At 49.2% G+C, this 20,574-nt stretch overlaps 1 protein-coding gene across 2 annotated transcripts; it reads right to left on the bottom strand.

The window, feature by feature from the left end:
• Nucleotides 1-842: 842 nt before the first annotated feature.
• Nucleotides 843-20,351, bottom strand: ST6GALNAC1 (ST6 N-acetylgalactosaminide alpha-2,6-sialyltransferase 1). 2 transcript variants are annotated; one of them, XM_086356302.1, is made up of 10 exons: nt 20,227-20,351; nt 18,439-18,861; nt 4,944-5,643; nt 3,866-4,034; nt 3,367-3,538; nt 3,016-3,154; nt 2,651-2,754; nt 2,381-2,470; nt 2,195-2,294; nt 843-1,932 (listed from the first exon to the last, which is right to left on the bottom strand). In XM_086356302.1, exons 2-10 carry the CDS (start codon nt 18,567-18,569, stop codon nt 1,741-1,743), a joined length of 1,797 nt encoding a protein of 598 aa, XP_086212428.1. In that variant the 5' UTR covers nt 18,570-18,861; nt 20,227-20,351; the 3' UTR covers nt 843-1,740. The 2 variants fall into 2 exon arrangements, with proteins under 2 accessions (XP_086212428.1, XP_086212427.1); XM_086356301.1 differs by having other exon boundaries at nt 2,651-3,154.
• Nucleotides 20,352-20,574: the final 223 nt, after the last annotated feature.

Consider the following 20,574-nt stretch of genomic DNA (forward strand, 5'->3'; position numbering starts at 1 on the left):
AGAAAATGCAGATGGATGGGAGGATTAATAAAAACGAAAGGAGAAGGAAAACAAGTGCCTTGTTGCCTTGTTGCATCAGTGATTTTAAAAATTCTTGTGAAATGGACACTCCCAAACCAGTCAATCCTAAAGGAAGTCAACCCTGGATATTCATTAGAAGGACTGATGCTGAAGCTGATGCTCCAATAATTTGGCCACCTGATGTGAAGAACCGACTCATTGGAAAAGACCCTGATGCTAGGAAAGATCAAGGGCAAGAGGAGAAGGGGGTGACAGAGGATGAGATGGTTAGATAGCATCACGGACTCAGTGGATGTGAGTTTGAGCCAACTCTGGGAGATAGGGAAGGACAGGGAATCCTGGTGTGCTGCAGTTCACGGGGTCAAAAAGAGTCAGACATAACTTAGCAACTGGACAACAACAACAAAAGTCATTTTACAGATTAGAAAACAACGGCCTAAGGAAACGTTAAAGGATGACTTTTTAAAAAATATTGATCATTTATTTTTGGCTGCACTGGGTCTTCGTTGCAGCTCTCCAACTCTCTGTTTCGGCCTGTAGGCTTCTCTCTAGCTGTGGCTCGTGGGCTCCACAGCCTGTGGGCTCCGCACCTCGTGGCTCACTGGCTCTCTGATTGAGGTGCATGGGCTCAGAATTTGTGGCACGTGGGCTTAGTTGTCCCACGGCATGTGGGACCTTGGTTCCCCGATCAGGGATGGAACCTGCGTCCCCTGCATTGCAGGGCAGATTCTTAACCTCTGGACCACCAGGGAAGTCCCAAGGATGATTTTTCTTTTTTTTAGGGATAAAATTGTGATTCTTATACAAATACAAAATGAACACATATCAGAGATTTTTATTTAACTCATTAATTAGTGAAGGAACTGGTAAAAACTGGTTCAAAAAAGAGCCCAAAGTCTGGACACATACATCGGCAGTCTGGAATACTAACATTAATTTGATATTAGGAACAAGACTGATCACTATACCCATTTTTCATTCAGACAGAAATCATTTTTATTACTATCAGTTTTCTACAACCCAGAGAGTTGTCAAGTAGCTCAAAGATAAGGAAAGTTTGCAGACCTTCTGTTAGAATCAGATAACCCCTGGAAGGGTCCACCAGATAGTCTAGAGTGAAATACAATCATGCCTTCAAGATTTCACAGCTGCTAAGTGGAAGATCTGTAATTCAATCCCAAATCTACATGTCTCCATAAGTTCAGACTCCTCCTTCTATGCCAACTCGCTTTTGAACAGTGAAAATGTGAAAGTGTTAGTCACTAAGTCATATCCAGCTATTTGCAACCCCATGGACTGTAGCCCGCCAGGCTCCTCTGTCCATGGGATTCTCCAGGCAAGAATACTGGAGTGGGTTGCCATGCCCTTTTCCAGGCGTTCATCCTGACCGAGGGATTGAATCCAGGTCTCCTGCATTGCAGGCAGATTCTTTAACGTCTGAGCCACCAGGGAAGTCCCCTTGGTCTCAAAAATTGAGTCCCCACTTCCACGGAACAGACTCTGCAGAAATTTTTCCAAGGTCTCCGAAACCTCAGTCCATCATTTGCCATCTTGAGGGTGTCCCCTCCTCTGCACTAGTTCGGTAGACCTCTACCCCCGAAGTCTGGAGGGGCTCAGGGCCTGGTGCAGGCGCTGGGAAGATGGCAGACGAGTCTCTGGTCTCCCACTGTGCTCTGAGCCTTAGAATAGCTGAAGGGACTTCGGTAGCCCAGGCTCCCTTCAGATGGTCGGTTTGGAAGTTATAGGACGTTGGTACAGCCGGATAATACCTTCATCATGTAGCCGCTTCCAGAGCGTCCTCTCCAACTTGAAGTCATGGTTGGTGTAAAAGATCGTTCGTTTCCAGGACTTATCGTAGTAGTGGTCAGAGAAGCGTTCGTGGCCCTCAGTGATGAACCCGTAGGCACTCACCTACAGGCAGGCAGAGGAGAAATAAGGCCTGCGAGTGTGTCTCTTGGGCTTCTTCTCTGTGTGTGTTGGGGGCAGGGGCCCTGTGTCCTGGTTCTATCCCTGGGGGTCTGGGTGCAGGACCCCTGGAAGCATGCTTGCACACAGGCATGTGTCCACCCCTCCAACACCCCCCGCCCCCCAGCCATCATCCTTTGCTGAACAGGCCCAGGGCTACCCCAGAGCTGTTTCTCCACATCCGCAGGCTCCAGAAGCAGGGCCTCACCTGGTCACAGAGCTGGAGGGCAGTGAGCAGCAGAAGGGCCCCCGTGGTGGGCCGGTATATTCTCCAGTGGGCAGTGTTCAGAGTCTTAGACCTCAGGAATCTGTGAGACAGCCCAGCCCCCCAGCTGTCAAGAGGCTCGCCAGGATGAGAGGGACTCGGCCCCTTCCACGGGCTTCCTGCTCTCACCTGTTCTTCATGTATCGGAGCAGGTCTGGGTGCAGCAACAGGTATCTGTCCAGTTGCAAGGCTTCCTGGAAGGCCTCCTGGGGTCTGCGCCTGTGGGCAGGAATGGGTCCTTCATACTCTTACCTCTCCAGGGGAGGGCCAAAGCGGGATCATGGGCATGATTGGTCCCCCATCTCCAGGTGAGAGCTCAGACTGTCCCCACCTGTCCAGCCCTTCACGGCTGCCCCCTCCACAGCTTGTCTGTGGGTGAGGGGAGGGGGCGATGGGTACCTGAACCAGGAAAGGTTCCTTGATGTCAAGGTCCGATTCAGAAGCAGTGCTTCCAGCCACTCATAGTCCCGGGTGCCTTCCAGGAAGTGCAGGTAGCGGACGTCCTGAGGACCAAGGACAGTGTGTGGTCCAGGAGTCCTGCCTTCAGTGGGGTGGCCTGACTTTGACTCCAGACCGCCTGCTTGCTCTCCTCCAGTCTGGCATGGCTGCCCTCCCCGCCCTTGCCCCTCACATGCCCGGAGACTGTACCGACAACAGGCTCTAGACTCAGAATGCTCCCGGTCTCCCTGTCCGTCTCCCTGTCTCACCTGCATCCTCCCGTATCCAAAGTCTGTGGGTGGCCAGACCCGCTCCTCTTTGCTCACCTGCCCCAGAGGCGCGTGCGGGAAACCCCGACTGCCCAGTATAAGGAGTGACTGGGTCAGAGAGAAGGCGGTAAAGCCGTAGAAGGAGGTCCGAGTACCCACATCGTGTTCATAGCCTTTAATGATGGCTCCACTCAGCCTAGCCCGAAAGACAAAATCGGAGCACATGAGGGCTTCCGGATGATGCATGGAGATGGTCGGGGAAGGAAGAAGGGATGGGGGGGTGGCACTAGCCAGCCCAGGACCCTCCTCCACAGCTTCTAGATCCAGGCAGGGAGCACCCTCTGAGATCTCCCGGAAGAGCCCTGCTCTGCAGGAGAAGGGTGGGGGTTGGGGCAGGTGCAGGCTCACCGGAACACGTAGTCGTGGCTGTCTATCTCTGGGCCCACGTGGGAGTTGTTCAGGATGCCCCCGTTGCCCACCACGGCACAGCTGATGCACTGGGAGCTCCCGGCGGGGAGGCTGGCCAGGAGCAGCTGCTGCTGGGGCACCGGGGGGAAGCGTGCCACGACCTTCTGCACCACTGAAATGTGGGGGGCCGGGGGGATTCCACTCAGAGCCCAGCCAGGGCCAGGGGGCCGCCCGGCCGGCCTTTCTCCCGGGGCTGGCTGCCCGCAGGGGAGAGGTGGGCCGGAAGCAAAAAAGCATGGCCCTCTGGGACTTTCCTTATGGTCCAGTGGTTAAGACTCTGCGCTCCCAATGCAGGGGCTGAGGATTCAGTCCCTGGTCAGGGAACTAAGACTATATGCCGCACAGCATGGCCAAAAAATATTTTAAAAATATTTTTTAAAGAAGCATGGCCCTCTGCTGTGGCCTAGCGCACACCCAGGCCCCTTGGACGAGGACTCACAGGAGAAATTGAGCTCCATGAAGCCGAAGGGCGGAGCGAAGTGCTCCAGGCGGTCCCACTCGCTCTGGTTGAAGTGTCCGGAGTCCAGAAAGAGGGTGAGGTTGGGCAGAAAGAGAGTCCGGAGCCAGGGTGACTTGGAGGCTTTGATCTTCACCGAGTCAGGGCAGGTCTGCAAGCCAGAGGATGGGTCAGGCCGGGAGAGGGGCCAGGGAAGCCGTGGGGCAGGGGATGGGGTGCTGGGACTTGGGGGAGGTGGGTGTGGGAGCAGAAACCAGACCTCCAAGCTGGAAAGGCCCCACCTCCGCTACATCTTCCATCCTACCCCCAGAGCCTTCTGGGCCCCCTGGTCATTGATCACCCAGGCCCACCATGGGCAGGATGTATGCTATGGGTCTCATGTACTGTGCGTGGTTGTAGTTATGCGTGCAAACGTCCGGTCTCCCCTCCCGTGGCTGGGGGCCCAGGCTGCTTTCATTAGGGCTGGAAAAGAGGGAGGGTCTTGGAATTATCTCTGTGGGGAGGACAGGGCTGGGCACCAGGTTGGGGCGTTCTTGTCCCTTGGTTCCTGCCCAGTCCTGCCTCTCCCCCTGCTGAGGTCACACTCTTTCACACTTTCTGAGGAGCCTCTGGGTCTCCTGGGGACCAGGGCGGGCCCTTGGATCACACCCTCACCTGGATGAGCTGTGTGGGAAAGGGGCTGGGTAGGGGAGAGCAGCGGAGAAGGCAATGGCACCCCACTCCAGTACTCTTGCCTGGAAAATCCTATGGATGGAGGAGCCTGGTAGGCTGCAGTCCATGGGGTCGCTAAGAGTCGGATATGACTGAGCGACTTCACTTTCACTTTTCACTTTCATGCATTGGAGGAGGAAATGGCACCCCACTCCAGTGTTCTTGCCTGGAGAATCCCAGGGACAGGGGAGCCTGGTGGGCTGCCGTCTATGGGGTCGCACAGAGTCGGACACGACTGAAGTGACTTAGCAGCAGCAGCAGCAGCGGGGGAAAGCAGAGCTTAGGAGCAGAGCCTGGGAGGGAAGGGAGGGGGCCAGCCTCAGGGCTCCGGAGAAGAGGAAAAACTCACCGTCTGCAGGCCGCCGACCTCCAGACTGTATTCGTCCTCAAAATCCCACTGGGGCTCAGACTTGAAGTTGGTGGCCTTCAGCTTCTGGCTTCTCTGGGTGGCAGGGCTCTGGAGAGGGGCCGAGGACCGGGTGGGCTGGGCTCTGTCCTGGGAGGGGGCGGCTGCTGGGCTGGCTCCTCTGGCTCTCTTCCCCTCCTGTCCCCCTCCCCCGGGGGTCTGCGCCCCGGCCCGGTGTTTTGGAAGGAGGGTCTTAGCTGCAGTTGCCGGGCTGTCCCGCAGCTTTGTGGGCACCGCTCCGGGGCCTGTGGGCCTTGCCTTCCGGTCCCCAGATCCTTTGGTCATCCTTGGGTTCTGACTGTTCAGTGATGGCGCCTCGGTCCTGCTGGAGGCCACCCCCCCACCTCCAGCCATCGGGGGCAGCGTGTCCGCCCGGGTGTCCTTGCTCGCCTGCGTCTGCGGTGCTGCCTTTCCGATGGGGGTAGGCACTCTGCCCGGCTCCTCGGCACGGGCCTTGCTGGTCTGCACTCTTCTGCGCTGGTCCGCCGTGAGGGTTGTGGCCTTGGGGTGTGTGTCCCGAGTGCGGGTCCCCTGTACTGACTCCACATGGGTGGTCGCCCTCCTTCTTGGGGTGGGTGCCTGAGACGTAGCATTTTGCAGTAACTCCGGGGACCTTTCCTTAATGTTCTGTTGATGCTCATTCCTAGAGAAAGAGATGACTTTGGATGAAGGCTAAGGTTGTAGAGACTTGAGGAGTGTAACTAGCATTCATTTTTGTGTCTCAAGTGGACTTCAAACCAGTCTTCAGGAGAGGTGAGGGGAGGGGCTGTGCTGGCTGCTTCCCAACTCCAAGCGGCCCCTGCCGGCACTGGATCTGGACACTTACTTCTGACCGGTGCGTGCGTGCTAAGTCCCTTCAGTCATATCCAACTCTTCACGATCCTATGGACTGCAGCCCACTAGGCTCCTTTGTCCATAGGATTCTCCAGGCAAGAATACTGGAGTGGGTTGCCATGCCCTCCTCCAGGAGATCTTCCCCACTCAGGGATCGAACCCACGTCTCTTACATCTCCTGCATTGGCAAGGGGGTTCTTTACCACTAATGCCGCCTGGGAAACCACTTTGGACTGGTAAAGAAACCTAAGTGGCAGTACCGAGGCTGGGGAGCTGGAACTGGAGGCCAAGGGCAGAGCTGACCCACTCATGTCTCCATGCTGCACCCCCAGCTTCCTGGGCTCACTCCTTGCGGCTCCAGCATCCTCTGTGTTCCCAACTGTGAGTCTAAGAATGAGTTTGTGTGAACCTAGTCCTGCCACCTAATATCTTGTGACTCAGTGGACCTTAAAAAACAGCATAGGTAACAAAGGTATCTTTGTCCACAAGGACATGGGAAAGATGCATGCCTGTTAAGCTTGATTTTGACAGATCCGCCTTAAAGATGTGCTTCTTATCCTATCATCAGTCCAACACTGCTTAAAAGCAAACTGTTGAGAATTCCCTGAAGGCCCAGTGGTTAGGACTCGGCACTTTCACTGCCGCAGCCCGAGTCCAGTCCCTGGTTGGGGACCTAAGAACCCACAGACTGTGAGACGTGTGTTAGAGATGACGGACGAAAGGCATGCTTCCCACGTGGAAGCTAGGAGGACTTCCTGGAGGAGCTCCCCTCTGAAGAGGATTAGGAGTGGGGGGGAGGAAATTTCAGTCCCAGAAGCTTGAAAAGTTGTGGTGTTGGGAGACTTGCCTGGTAGTCCAGTGGCAAAGACTCCACTCTCCCAGTGCAGGGGGCCCGGGTTCCATCCCTGGTCAGGGAACTAGATCCCACATGCTGCAACTGAGAGCTGGCGCAGCAAAAATAAATAAATACATAATTTAAAAAAAAGGAAACTTGGGGTGGGGGTCTTCCCTGGGGGCTCAGTGGTAAGGAACCCACCTGCCAGTGCAGGAGACACGGGGTTCAATCCCTGGTCCAGGAAGATCACACAGGCCTCGGAGCAACTAAGCCCGTGCACCGAAACTATAGAGCCTGGGAAACCGAAACTGTTGAAGTCTGGGAGCCCTAGAGCCCACGCTGCGCGAGAGAAGCCATCGCAACGAGAAGCCCGCACACTGCAGCAAACAGGTCCCGGCCTCCACAACTACAGAGAAGCTTGCGCAGCAACGAAGATCCCACACAGCCAAAAATAAATAAGTAAAAGTATATATACACACATATAAAAGAGTGGGGATCGGGGCTTGTCCGGCAGGAGATGCTCCCAAACAGGCAGGCAGGACCAGATCATTATTTGCAGTGTATGAGGAATTTAGACTTGAATCATTTGTCTGTCCCAGCTGGTGCTAGTGGTAAAGAAGCTGCCTGCCAATGCAGTAGACATGAGACATGATGTGTTTACACTTTTGAGAAAGTGGCAGCAATGACCCAGGTAGTGACTAAATTATGTGATTAAACTTCAACTCCCAACGATTATGCACATATATGATTGCCTGGGATATGCGGGTTTATATTGCGATTTTCTAAAGGTCATGGACGGAATTTACTGAGTGCTCAAGTTGCTTCCATCCACATGCCGAGAGCCCTGCATCCGTCTTGTCCAGACCCTGGGTGCTCCTGAACTTGTACTCTGTTCGCTAGGCTGCGGTGGGGCGGGTGTAGAGGGGAGCATTGGTTCTATTAAATGACTCGCGTTCAGAGGAATAGGCGAACCGATTCACTCAAGCAAAAAGCCATTTGATACTATAATTCTGATCTACTTTGGAGGTAAATATACACAAATTTGCTCTTAAAAAAATAAACAGAGACTTCCCAGGTTGTTAACTATTTCCCAGTAGTTAAGATTTCACAGTTTCAATGAAGGAGATGTGGGCTCAATTCTTGGTCAGGGAACTAAGATCCCACAGCCAAAAAAAGCAAAACATATATATATATAATAAAAATATAAGTATATTAAATTATTTATATATATATATATATATTTCCTGTAACACTATGTGGAAAAACCCAAATGAACTTTTTGGTCAACTAAAAATTTATACATATATATATGAAAGCTATGATTTTTCTGGTAGTCATGTACAGATGTGAGAGCTGGACCATAAAGAAGGCTGAGTGCCAAAGAGTTGATGCTTTCAAACTGTGGAGCTGGAGAAGACTCTTGAGAGTCCCTTAGACTGCAAGGAGATCAAACCAGTCCATCCCAAAGGAAATCAACCCTGAATATTCATCGGAAGGACTGATGCTGAAGTTGAAGCTCCAATCCTTTGGCCACCTGATGTGAAGAGCCAGCTCATTGGAAACGACCCTGATGCTGGGAAAGATTGAAGGCAAAAGGAGAAGTGGGTGGCAGAGAATGAGATGGTTAGATAGCATCACCGACTCGTGGACATGAATTTAAGAAAACTCCTGGGAGATAGTGGCAGACAGAGGAGCCTGGCATGCTGTAGTCCACGAGGTCACAGAGAGTCGAACATGACTTAGTGACTGAACAACAAACAACAACAATAAACATGAACTAAGTATATCTCCAGCAGGGATCACATAGCTCTATTCCACAAATGAAGCGAAACCACAGCACATCACCTGGGGAGGACCTGGGAGCAAAGAAGTGGCAAAGGTTACAGATCAAGAGCCACAGATACAGAATGACCTGTGTAGCCCAGCGCCCAGAAGCTCCCAGTTGAGAACCAGGGGTGTTTTAAAAAAAGTCCTTTTTTTTTTTTTTTAATTTTGCCTGCCCGGCTTCTGCATTGCAGCCTGTGGGCTTTCTCTAGTTCTGACACCAGGGCTTCTCTTGTTATGGTGCGCAGGCTCTAGAGAGCACAGGTTCAGTAATTGTGGTAGGTAGGCTTAGTTACTCTGTGGCATGTGGGATCTTGGTTCCCTGCCCAGGGATCGAACCTGCATTCCCTAAACTAGAAGGCAGATTCTTAACCAATGGACCACCAGGGAAGTCCCTAAAGCCAAGTCCATTTTTTAAAGCACCTGTATCTTGTACCTAGATCTTCCTCTCTGGGAAAAAAATCACACTTGAGAATAAAGTTTGTTTCACAGATTATCCCAAGTTCAGTTGATATTTTTATTCTAGCATTTTAAAATACTGACCTTAGGGTTAAAAATAACATTCTTCTCCTCCCCTGCCCTCTCCCCAGAGCCTTCTACAGGGAGAGGGAAGAGAGGCGAGGCTTATAGGAATAGAGAGCGTGGGCAGCCTGCCCCAACCCTGCCTTCTGCTCCCCCTTGTGGCTGGGAGAGCTCCCTGGAATCTGCAGAACCCAACAACCTTGGCAGTATTCAGTAACTTGATCAGGGTTTTATGATTTCTCCTTCCTGGTGACACAGGGAGCTCTGAAAGCAAGTTGAGCCAGTCTCCTGCAAGGTGACATGAAGGGTAGCCATCTGGTGTGTGGTGGTTGTCACCTCCCCGTGACTTAACCTCTTAGGCTCCACTGGACATGTTTTTGGGTTGAACTTGAGAGAACACTGACTTCCTGGCACTTGGAAAATGGGCAATGGAGCCCAGGTGGGTGGAAAGTAGCCTGAATTCTAGCCCAGCCCCGCCTCTAACTAGCCAGCTGTGTAATCTCAGGCAAGTCACAGGACCCTGTGAGCCTCTGTTGTCTTATCCATTGTGAGAATCTTAAAACCTGCCTTATAAAATGGTTGTAAGGATGTAAAAGCCAGTATAGAAATGGTGTTTCGAACAATGTGTGTGTACTTAGTTGCCAAGTGGTGTTCAACTCTTGTGACCTCATGGACTGTAGTCTGCTAGGCTTCTCTGTCCATGGGATTCTCCAGGCAAGAATGCTGGATTGGGTTGTCATTTCCTCCTCCAGGGGATTTTGCTGACCCGGGATCAAACCCATGTCTCCTGCATTGGCAGGCAGATTCTTCACCTGCTGAGCCACTGGAGAAGACCATTTCCAACAATGCTGTTATACAAATACAGGCATGTCAAATTGGGTCAGGTGCTGACCCTGTGGCGACAGTTAGAGATGCCCACAGCCCCTGTTTGGGTTCATGCGTCCGGAGATGAAAATCTAAAGGGGCGACAGGCTTCAAGGCCATGGGTAAATAATATTTCCTTGATGGCCCTTAACCACTTAACTGAGAAATCAAGAAATAGTAGGTGGGCATGTTATAAATAGAGCAGTAGATTACCAAAAAAAAAAAAAAAAAATCAAAGGGGGTTGAAGTAATCACCTTGGAAATCAGAATCCTGGAGCAGGGAGAAGACATGGGGACAGTTATATTATTGTATTTATTGGTTATTTCATTTATTTTTTGGCCATTCCCCATAGCATGAGGAATCTTAGTTCCCTGATCAGGGGTTGAACCCATACTTCCTGCAGAGGAAGTGGGGGCCCAGGGAAGTCCTGGGGATGACTGTGTTTTGATATAAGCTTCCTTATTTCACTGAAACATTTGCATGTTACTCAGTAAAACTATAAAGAGAAAACTTAGAATCAAATGAGACATCCTATTGAGAATTTGAAAACACAATGCAATATTTATTAAGCAGTAATTATAGGCCAGGCTTTTGGAGTTATCTGTTAGGAATGAGAGATAAAAAAAGCTATAGTCGTTGCTCTTAAGAGGCTCACGAACCAACAGGGGGAACAGACATGAGTGTAAGTTGATGCAATAACGTGTTATTATGTGGAAGACAGTGGGCACACAGCTTAGGGCATGTTCTGTTTGAGGGGGACACTTCAATCCACAGTGATACCTAAACTTTTGCTCCTCTTTCTTCGCAAGTTTTCTGAATTATTTTTCAATTTACTAAAGCAATGCGTGCTCTTTACTGAAAAAGCAGAAAATGAATTTCAGCACAAAAGGATGTGAACTTGTGATTATACTTTCTCAAAGAACCTACTGTTGACCCCCGAGGGCATGAACATCCAGATCCCTTTTCTTTGCCTATTATACTCACAAATGTAGCTGTATAATATCCTGGAATGTTATTTGGTTGTTTTCCTCCCTGTGTTTTCTCCCTTTCCCATTGGTGCCTGCCTCCCACCCACCACCAGCAGCTAATGGTCAGCTCCACGTTCATTGTCCCCACAGACACATGTGCAGACAAGAGCTGGAAAATAAAGAATACCCTGCAAGACCTTCTGGCTTTTCCCCTCCAAATACCTAAGCCCTCAAATGGGGAGAAGATTTGGGGAAATAGGTAAATATCTTGGAGAGGGACCTTTCTAGTTCCTATGCCATCATCCCCTCCCTAGAAATATTTACTCTGGGAGGAGGATTGAAAGGAGGCGGGAGAGAAGGGAGGGCTCTAAGGACCCAAGATTAGAGGGCTCCTACTTCCTGGTAGCGTTACAAGGGTCTCTTAAGACCCCTGAAAGGAACTGACTGCATGTAGAAACTGGGAAGATAGAAACCACATCACAGAACATTCACAGGTGACACAGAAGAGCCAAGAGGTAGTGATGATGGATATCTTGCGGCAAGCTGATGGCTAAGACTCAGCTGCCCTCTCCTGGGCCTTGGCAGCATATCAGACATCCCAGAGCCCTTGATGCCCTCCTGGGGATGGGATAGAGGAGTAAGAATGGCTGAGGTTAAGTTTTTCTGATTCTAGCTAGGGGTCCAGAATCAGAAACCAGAAGGTTATAGAAAACACAGTTTGGTTCTTACACCAAAGCAAAATACAACACCAAACAGAAACCAGGGGACTTCTCTGGTGGCCTAGTAGCTAAGACTCTGCATTCACAATGCAGGGGGCCCAAGGTCGATACCTGGTCAGAGAACTAGATCTCCCATGCCACGACTAAGACCCAGCACAGCCAACTAAATATATAAAATTCAAAACAATAACCAAATCAACGAAACAGAATCCATAGGTCTGATTCCCAGCTCACTCTTCATGATCATCTCTGAAGCCAAAACAAGGCATAGCATCTTCTAGGATACATTTATTCCAGAGTAGGGAAGCCAAGCAGACAGAGACCTGGTCTTTACATATCAGAGAGCAAGTTGGAGATTGGCACCGAAACTTTCGTCAGGTTGGTGCGCTTGTGTTTGTCTTAGAATGATATGAGAGGTGGACCAATAACCTAGGTTCGAAATCATAGAATTGTCTTAAAACCCTTATCACCACTGCCCCCACCATCATATCTGTCACCAAATCCAGCTGATTGAACTTCTTCTCAGTCTTTTATCTTGGGTCCTGCTGTCATCATAACCTCCTCGCCCCAGGCCCCAAGGACTCTATCTTAAACCACTGCATTGGCCCTCTAACCTGTCTCCTTAAAACTTTCTGTGCCCCAGGGAGTTCCCTGGCAGCTCAGTGGTTAGGACTCATCACTTTCACTGCCCGGACCAGGATTCAGTCTGGATCAGGGAACTAAGATCCTGGAAGCCACGCGGCACCGCCTAAAAACGAACAAACAAATAAAAACCTCACTGTGCCTGGCCGTCTACCCAGCCTACACTGTATTGACAGAGTAACCTGTGTAAAGCATACATTTAATCAAGCTACTCCCTCACTCTAAAATTTCTTTAAAAAGAAAACAGAAAATGTATTAATAATTTTCTGCTGCACCGGGTCTTAGTTTCAACGTGTGGGATCTTCAATCTTAGTTGTGGTATGTGGGATCTAGTTCCTGGACCAGGGAGGGAACCCAGGACCCCTGCATTGGGAGCCTGGAATCGGAACCACTGGACCACCAGGGAAGTCCTAAAATTCTTAATAGCTACAGAACAAAGTTATTTAAGGTCACATTCATTCTTTCATTAGTAAGCGCTGACACTGTGATACATATGTACAGTGTCTGGGACCTGCTCAAATTATTGGAGAAATGGAGATGAATAAGACAGTTCTTACCCACAAGAAATTCATAGTCTGGCAGAAAAAGACACATTTAGGGCTTATGACATCAGGATGGATGTGATGGAGAGACGTGGAGGGTGGTGCGATGCTGGGACACTGGGGCCAGCCTGTCTGGGTTTGAACATCAGTGGCAAGGGTGTCCTTGGACAAGTGATCTAATCTCTCTCATCTATAAAGGAGTTGATGATGCTAACAGTATCTACTCTCTGGCTTGACACGTGATTAGTAATCATAACTCCGAGACCACTGCCTGGTACACAGTGAACACCTTATCAGTGCTTATTAAATGACCCATCTGTCAGTCTCCCATTCCTGAAATCATCCTTTGCTCCTTTCTGCGCCATTGCCTACACTACTTCCTCCTTGCTTACGGTGTTCCTGCTTGCTGAAATGTCACCCGCTGTCAGGCACCTTGCAGGCGCTCCCGTCTCCACCGTGCTCTCCTTGGCCTCCCCCCCATCTGCCTGGTTTAGATGACACTTCTCTGTGTGCTCTGGTAGCATCTGTCTCACTTGACTGTACTGGGGACATTATCACTACTAATAATATCACCTGAGTTCTTTTGCTTTGTGTATGTCTCTCTCCTCCTTTGGACTTAAAAAAAAATCCATTTATTTCTTTATTTTTGGCTGCACTGGGTCTTCATTGCTACACCCAGGCTTTCTGTAGTCGTGGTGAGAGAGGTTATCCTCTAGTTACGATGTGTAGGCTTCTCATTGCCGTGGCTTCTCTTGTTGCAGAGCATGGGCTCTAGGCACACGGGCTTGGTACTTGTGGTGCATGGACTTAGCTGCCCCACAGCATGTGGGATCTTCCTGGACCAGGGATCAAACTCGTGTCCCCTGCACTGCCAGGCAGATTCTTAAGCACTGGACCATCAGGGAAGTCCTCTCTTGGACTTTAAACCTCTTAAGAGTCAACACATAGGAGGTAGTGGAGAAGCCCAGGATTTGGAGCTCAAATCCTCAAAATTCAAATATCCGTTTTGCTACTTCCGGTTCCTTGGAATTCCCCTTAACGTTTTTGAGCCTCGTAATCTCCATTTTTTTGTGAAAGAATAAAAATACTAATCTTGAACTGCAATTGTAAAGATCAGAAATAACACGTGGAGGGACTTTTCCGGTGTTCCAGGGTGGCTAAGACTTCGAGCTCCCAATGCAAGAGGCTTAGGTTTGATCCCTACTCAGGGAACTAGATCCTGAATGGTATGACAAAGACCCAGTGAAGCCAAATAAATAAAATAAAAAACAAATAAATGTTTTTTAAAAAGAAGAAGAAGAAGAAGGAAAAACACATGGAAAGGCCCCCGGAGCACAGATTAAGACCTGAAAATCTTCTCCGACTCTCAAATGGCCATGGCAAGCCACAAAGTATAAACATCAACGTGATCAGTTCAGTTCAGTTCAGTCGCTCAGTCATGTCTGACTCTTTGCGACCCCATGGCCTGCAGCACTCCAGGCTTCCCTGTCCATCACCAACTCCCCGAGCTCACTCAAACTCATGTCCATCGAGTCAGTGACGCCATCCAACCATCTCATCCTCTGTCGTCCCCTTCCTCTCCTGCCTTCAATCTTTCCCAGCATCAGGGTCTATTCCAATGAGTCAGTTCTTTGCATCAGGTGGCCAAAGGAGTTTCAGCTTCAGCATCAGCATTCAGCCATGCGATAATGACCTTCATAAACCATGGGGATCTACAGGTGTGTTCTGAACTGTGCATCTCCCTTCCCTGTCTGGTTTTGCTCCCACCCTCTGCCCGGGCAGCTCTGCAAGGAAGGGAGGGCATGATCAGTCAAACTGCAAAACTGCCCATCACTTTTGCCTCTCCCTCTCTCTCCCTCCTCTCCTTCAGAATATCTCCTGATTTCCCCCTTCTTGCTGTTCCACTGTCTCTTAGTCCAGATCCTTCTCACCTTGAGTTTTAATGGCTAAAGGTGGCCCCAGCCCCTCCCTTCACACCAGAATAATCTGCCTGAGGAATCATCCAACTCCCTTGGGCGCCACTGCTGGTCAACCCAAGGTGGCAACTCCCTCCTTCTAAACCGTCCTGTTCACTCTGGCCAACTCACTGTCTTAAAATAGTGCTGTCACGAGGCGAGGCCGCCTCCCTGGCTGAAAGCCTTTTGCAGCAGCGCTGGGTCCCACCTTCCTAAATGCCCTTTCTCTGCTCCCCAGAGGAAGCCTTCACGTCCCTGAGGTGGATTCGCTCTCGGGTCAGCAGAGAGGACACTAATTTAGGACTTAGGCTGGTGCCCTTGTTCATCCTTTGCTCGCCACACGTCTTTCCCCAGGCACTCACGCAAGCCCTGTCTCCTAGATGCCATCTTCTTCTGAACCTTTCGACAGACACAAAATCTTCTCCTCCGGGGGCCACTATTGTTATGGCACCCACTGTCTCTGCTCTCTTGGGATGTAAGAATATAAACAGTTTGGCGAGACATCTCAGTATGTGGCCTGTTTCCTGTCCCTTAAAATCGTGGGCAGATTCAATACCTTTACAGTCACTTTCAAAGTCAGGACCATCGAAAATGCGTGTGCATCAAATAAGAGAGCGTCAAAAGGCACGAAACAAGAACTGACAAAACTGAAGGGAGAAACGCTGTTGTTTGGTCGCTAAGTCGTGTCCAGCCCCTTGCTATCTCTTAAATGGTCCTCTGTCCATGGGATTTCGGAGGCCAGAATACTGGATTGTTGCCATTTCCATCTCCAGGGGATCTTCCCGACCTAGGGATTGAACCCGCACCTCCCGCTTGGCAGGCAGATTTTTAACAATGAGCCACCAGGGAAACCCGAAAGGAGACATAGAAAAATTCAAAACTGTTTTGGAAATAACTCAATAACTTTTCTTCTAAAACTAAACACAGGGACTTCCCTGGTGGTCCAGGTGGTCCATGCTCTCAGTGCAGGGGGCCTGGGTTTGATCCCTGGTCAGGGAACTAGATCTCATATGCCACAATTAAAAAGACCCCTCGAGCTGCAAGTAAGACCTCGTGCAGCCAAATAAATAAAAGTATAAATAAATAAAGTTAAACATATACTTTCCTTATAATGCAGCAATCTCACCTCTAGATATTGACCCAAGAGAAATAAAACTATGTACACAAAAAAAGGTTTGCACAACAATGTTCACAGCAGGTTTACTCATGATTCATAATAGGCAGAACTGGAAACTACCCAAACGTCCATCAAAAAGAGAATGAGTAAATAATGTGTGGCGTATTCATACAATGAAATGCTTTATAAACTTTAGAGGATCCTCAGATTCACCAGTAGCCCTAGAAATGCAAATTAAAAAGAGAAACATGCTTTTACTTATCAGATGATTAAACTTGAAAACCATTCACAAGATCCAGCGTTGCCTCAGAGGTTGGAGAGAGAGTAACTTTCACACCTGTTTGTGTAGGCTTTTCCGAGGATGACTTGATGGTGTCCATTGACTTTTTTTAAAGATTTTTTTTAATGTACATCATTCTCAAGTGTTTATTGAATTTATTATGATATTGTTTCTGTTTTTTATATTTTTGGGTTTTTTGGCTGCAAGGCATGTGGGATCCTAGCTCCCTGAGCAGGGATTGAACCTGCACCCCCCAACATGGGAAGGCAAAATCTCAACCACTGGACCACCAGGGAAGCCCTTCCACTGACATTTAATGTGAACATATTCATTATGTTGGCAATTCCACCTCTAGAAATCTACCTACGGAAATACATAAGTGCCCAAAGGTTTGTGAAAAATGAGTGGCAACCCAAGTGCCCATAGATGGGGTTGGCTGAGCTATATCCATTCCATAGAAGCTATGCAGCCATGGAAAGGAAGGGCATAGACCTGTATGTGCCAACATGGAAGGAGGTCCGTGATATAGTTGAGTGAAAAAGTCAACCAATGTGTATAGTGTGATAGTGTGATACCTATCTGTCTGTCTGTCCGTCCACCCATCCATCCACCTGTCTATTTATCCACCTACCTATCACCTACCTTTGTTGTGTATTGTTGTTTAGTCGCTAAGTCGTACCTAACTCTTGGAGACCCGATGGACTGTAGCCTGTCAAGTTCCTCTGTCCATGGGATTTCCCAGGCAAGAATACTGGAGTGGGTTGCCGTTTCCTTCTCTCCTTCAACCCAGGAGTTGAACCCATGTCTCCTGCATTGGCAGGTGAATTCTTTACTGCTGAGTATCACCTACCTATCTACCAACTTATCCATCTGTTGTAAGGGTTTGTCTAACACAAGTTAAAAAGCACAGATTATGGAACCAAAACGTCTGGGTTTGGTTGCTGGCCCTGCAGCCACCAGCAGAATGAACTTGGATCATTCGTCTAAACTTCTGTGCCTTAGAATACTCACGTAAGCATTCGTAAGTTAACACGCATGAAGCATCTAGAATCGTGCCTGGCATATACTGAGCACTGTAGAAGCGTTAGCTACAATAACATATAATTGTTTCTACACCAAAGTGTCAAGGGTGTTTACCCATGGAGACTGGGGAGGGATGGGGTATCAGAGGGAGACCTTTGTTCTTGCTTTGCCTTGGTGTATCTTTTAAAACTTCATGAGGGTATGTTTTATTTTCAAATTCTAAGAGTAGTGAGACAAAATCACTCAAAATACACTGAACCTGGAAAGGTAGGGGTCTCTCCCTGCAGGGGATGTGTTTATCAGAAAAATGGCCTAGAGTGTCCTTTTGAAGGATTCACTTGGGACCCAGGATTTCAGCTGCCCCCCTAAGTGAGCAACGTCTCATTTTACTGACAAACATCTCAGAGACTGCACGATTTAGAAATTAATGGGAGACTTCCCTGGTGGTCCAATGGCTAAAACTCCAAGTTCCCAATGTAGGGGGCCCAGGTTTGATCCCTGGTCAGGGAACAGTAAAGAATCTAACTGAAGTGCAGGAGACCCAGGTTTGATCCCTGGGTTGGGAAGATACGCTGCAGAAGGAAATCGCAACCTACTCCATATCCTTGCCTGGAGAATTCCATGGACAGAGGAGCCAGGTGGGCTATAGTCCATGAGGTCACAAAGAGTTGGAGATGACTGAGCGACTAACACTTCCACTTTCAGGCAACTAGATCCCACAAGCCTCAACTAAATACCTCATGTGCTGCAACTAAGACTCGGTGCGGCCAAACAAATGAACATTTTATTTTTTTAAGAAAGAAATATATATATATATATATATATAAAGAAATTAATGGAATTCATGGGATAGATCATTTGCTTTAGTATACAGAGAATGGCGTATAATGAACCCCAGACCACAGTATACAGAGAATGGCGTATACAGTATACAGACCACAGTATACAGAGAATGGCGTATAATGAACCACAGACCTCTAGGTCTGTGAGGTTATTACTCACAGACCTAGAGGGGAAAATAATCTAGTTTTCCACCTATGCCTTCTGGAGACCAGACCAATATTTGTCCCACTCCTGCCTCTACCTCCTCTGTGTATAAGCCCCATGGCCCCCATTTTCCTGTTATACCACCTCCATGTCCCCCCAGGTCTCCCCTTCAGGTTTCATAGCCCATGATTCCTGACAACCTTTGTGATCCCTGACAACACCTGTCACCGCAGAGGTGTCTCAGATATTCCCCATTCTCCCCGGGTTATCATTTTCCAGTTTCTTCTAATAAGCCACAGGGAACATGGAAAGGGCAGACTCTTACCTGCTAGGCTTTGTGTTAGGTTCCTTAATAAAGGAGGGCAGGGTGAAGAGGAAGAAGATGAGCACAGCCAAAAGCAAAAGCCCCCGGACAGTTTGGTCCAGATGACAGAGTCTCCTTGGGCAAGGTCTCATGTTGCTGGGTCCGGCCTTGCAGGGAATTTCTGCATGTCCTGGGGCTCTGATGTAGACAGCAAACAGTTTAACTGCTCAGATCTCCTGGTCAGGGTGTGCACCCTTTTGTCTTAAAAACGAGCCACTCTGGTGAACGCAGAATCTTTCGGAGTGTGCCAGGGAAGGGAGCCGCCTTCTTTGCCTTATGAAGGCTCTAGAGGCTGGCGTGGCTTGAAGGAAGAGAAACTCCTTCTGTGCAAACAAGTTCACCTTCTTTTCCTGCTGTCTCTGAAGCCAATTTCTGAATGTGGAACTTTAATGAGAAACACACACACGTTACATGGAACCTCACTGTTATCAGGTCGCAAACCCTGGGGGACCCTGGACAAGTACCTGGGCTGGAAGGGCCTTGCACAGCCTCCATCTTCAACGTGAGTTTTACAAGAAAAACACAGGGTATGCATTTAGGTTTGACACCCCCTAGCCATCTTCCTCTGAGAGACTGTGCAGCCTTGGATGGGAGCTCTCAGAACATCTTGTTTCCCGAGTTATTTTGAAGGGTGACTCTCAGTCTTGGGTGCCCATTAGAATCACCTGGGAAGCTTTAAAACATCCTGATGCTCAGGCTGCACCTTGACGAGTCAAGCCTGAATCTCCGTGGAGAGCTAATTTCCACGCATGGGCATTCTTTACCCCAGGTGATTCTGATGTGTGCCCACGTTGAGAACCACAGATGTGCAGCCATTCTGTTCGGTTTTCACTGCTTCTAATGCAACGTGGTGAGCTTTGCATGCATGAATGCAACCCTCGCAGCCACCCCAGGAGCAGAACACTGTATTAGCCACCTCGTTTTATGATCGAGGAAACTGCCTTTGTGCAGGGGCATCTTGCCCAAGATCATGGAGTGAGCCAGTGGCTTGGGGGACTGGATCCAACTGACCAGTATACTTACTCACTGCTCAGCAGCGTCTCTGTGCCTTGATATGAAAAGCACAAAAACACAGGACACTTGGGGAAAAGGTACAATTCAGAGGAATAATACCAAGATCAGGGGTAGAAAACAGAAAATTCAGAGATGCCGCCCTTCCTAAAGTACTGTTTTTAAAATGACTGCTGGCAGTAAGGTCGAACCACGCAGTCGAGTGGGAGAGGTAGAGCTTGGGACAACAGGGCTTTGAAGAACTTGGGACCTAGGCTCCCTGCTTAGTCATCACGGTGTGCACTCCCCGAATGCACAGCGTCCAATTCTTCACCTAAAGTTCTTGGTTTTCACCCAGGTGATGTGCCAGCGGATGCTTGGATCACCTTCCCCGGGGAGGATGAAGAGCTACAGACAAGATACTGTAACTCGCACTATTCCAGCAGATGGCCTGGAAGCAAGGAGAGCAAATTCGCTTAGAACTGGTCCTGTCTCTTGTCTCTCTGTTTCTGCGCACCTAACCTGTAAGTGCTCAAACACCGACTCCATAATAAACATGTTCTTTATAGACCCATATCGGCCCACGGCTCTTCGCCTTACCTGACACTTGGCCCTGGGTTCGCCTGTGTACTTGGCACACGCAGTCCCCCGACATCCTGGTGCCTGTTTGCGAGGCCAGGCAAACACCCTGCACAGTGGGAAGGGGCTTTCTTACCCACCCCGTGGATTTGCCTACATGCAGTGTCTCTTTCATCTCACCTCGTGTTTTGCAGAAGGCACTGGCTATTAGTGTTCTTTCTGGCATCCCCAGAGCGTGGAGATCTAGTTGAGCTCCTGGGCACCAGCTGAGCTACTGTACACAGCCTGTCTCTCTCACCACCTTAGGGGTGGGTTGAATCTAGAGTTCTCAAAGCCAGTTGGTAGGGGCGGGTTCATTCGGTGTTCTCACTTCCTGGTTCTCAGATTCCAGTCCAATGTGCTTCTCTGTGCCCAATGGGAGATGCAGAGAAGTATGAATTTTCATGGAAACTGGCTTGCCAAAAGTTTTTCAAATATCATGATGTTTGTGCTCAGCAAAGTCTCCTTTTTCTCTCCTATTTAAGAAAG

Source organism: Bos grunniens, chromosome 19 (genome assembly GCF_055505025.1).
Source record: "Bos grunniens cultivar Pamir isolate PY7600 chromosome 19, Bosgru_T2T1.0, whole genome shotgun sequence".
Taxonomy (NCBI): Eukaryota; Metazoa; Chordata; class Mammalia; order Artiodactyla; family Bovidae; genus Bos; species Bos grunniens.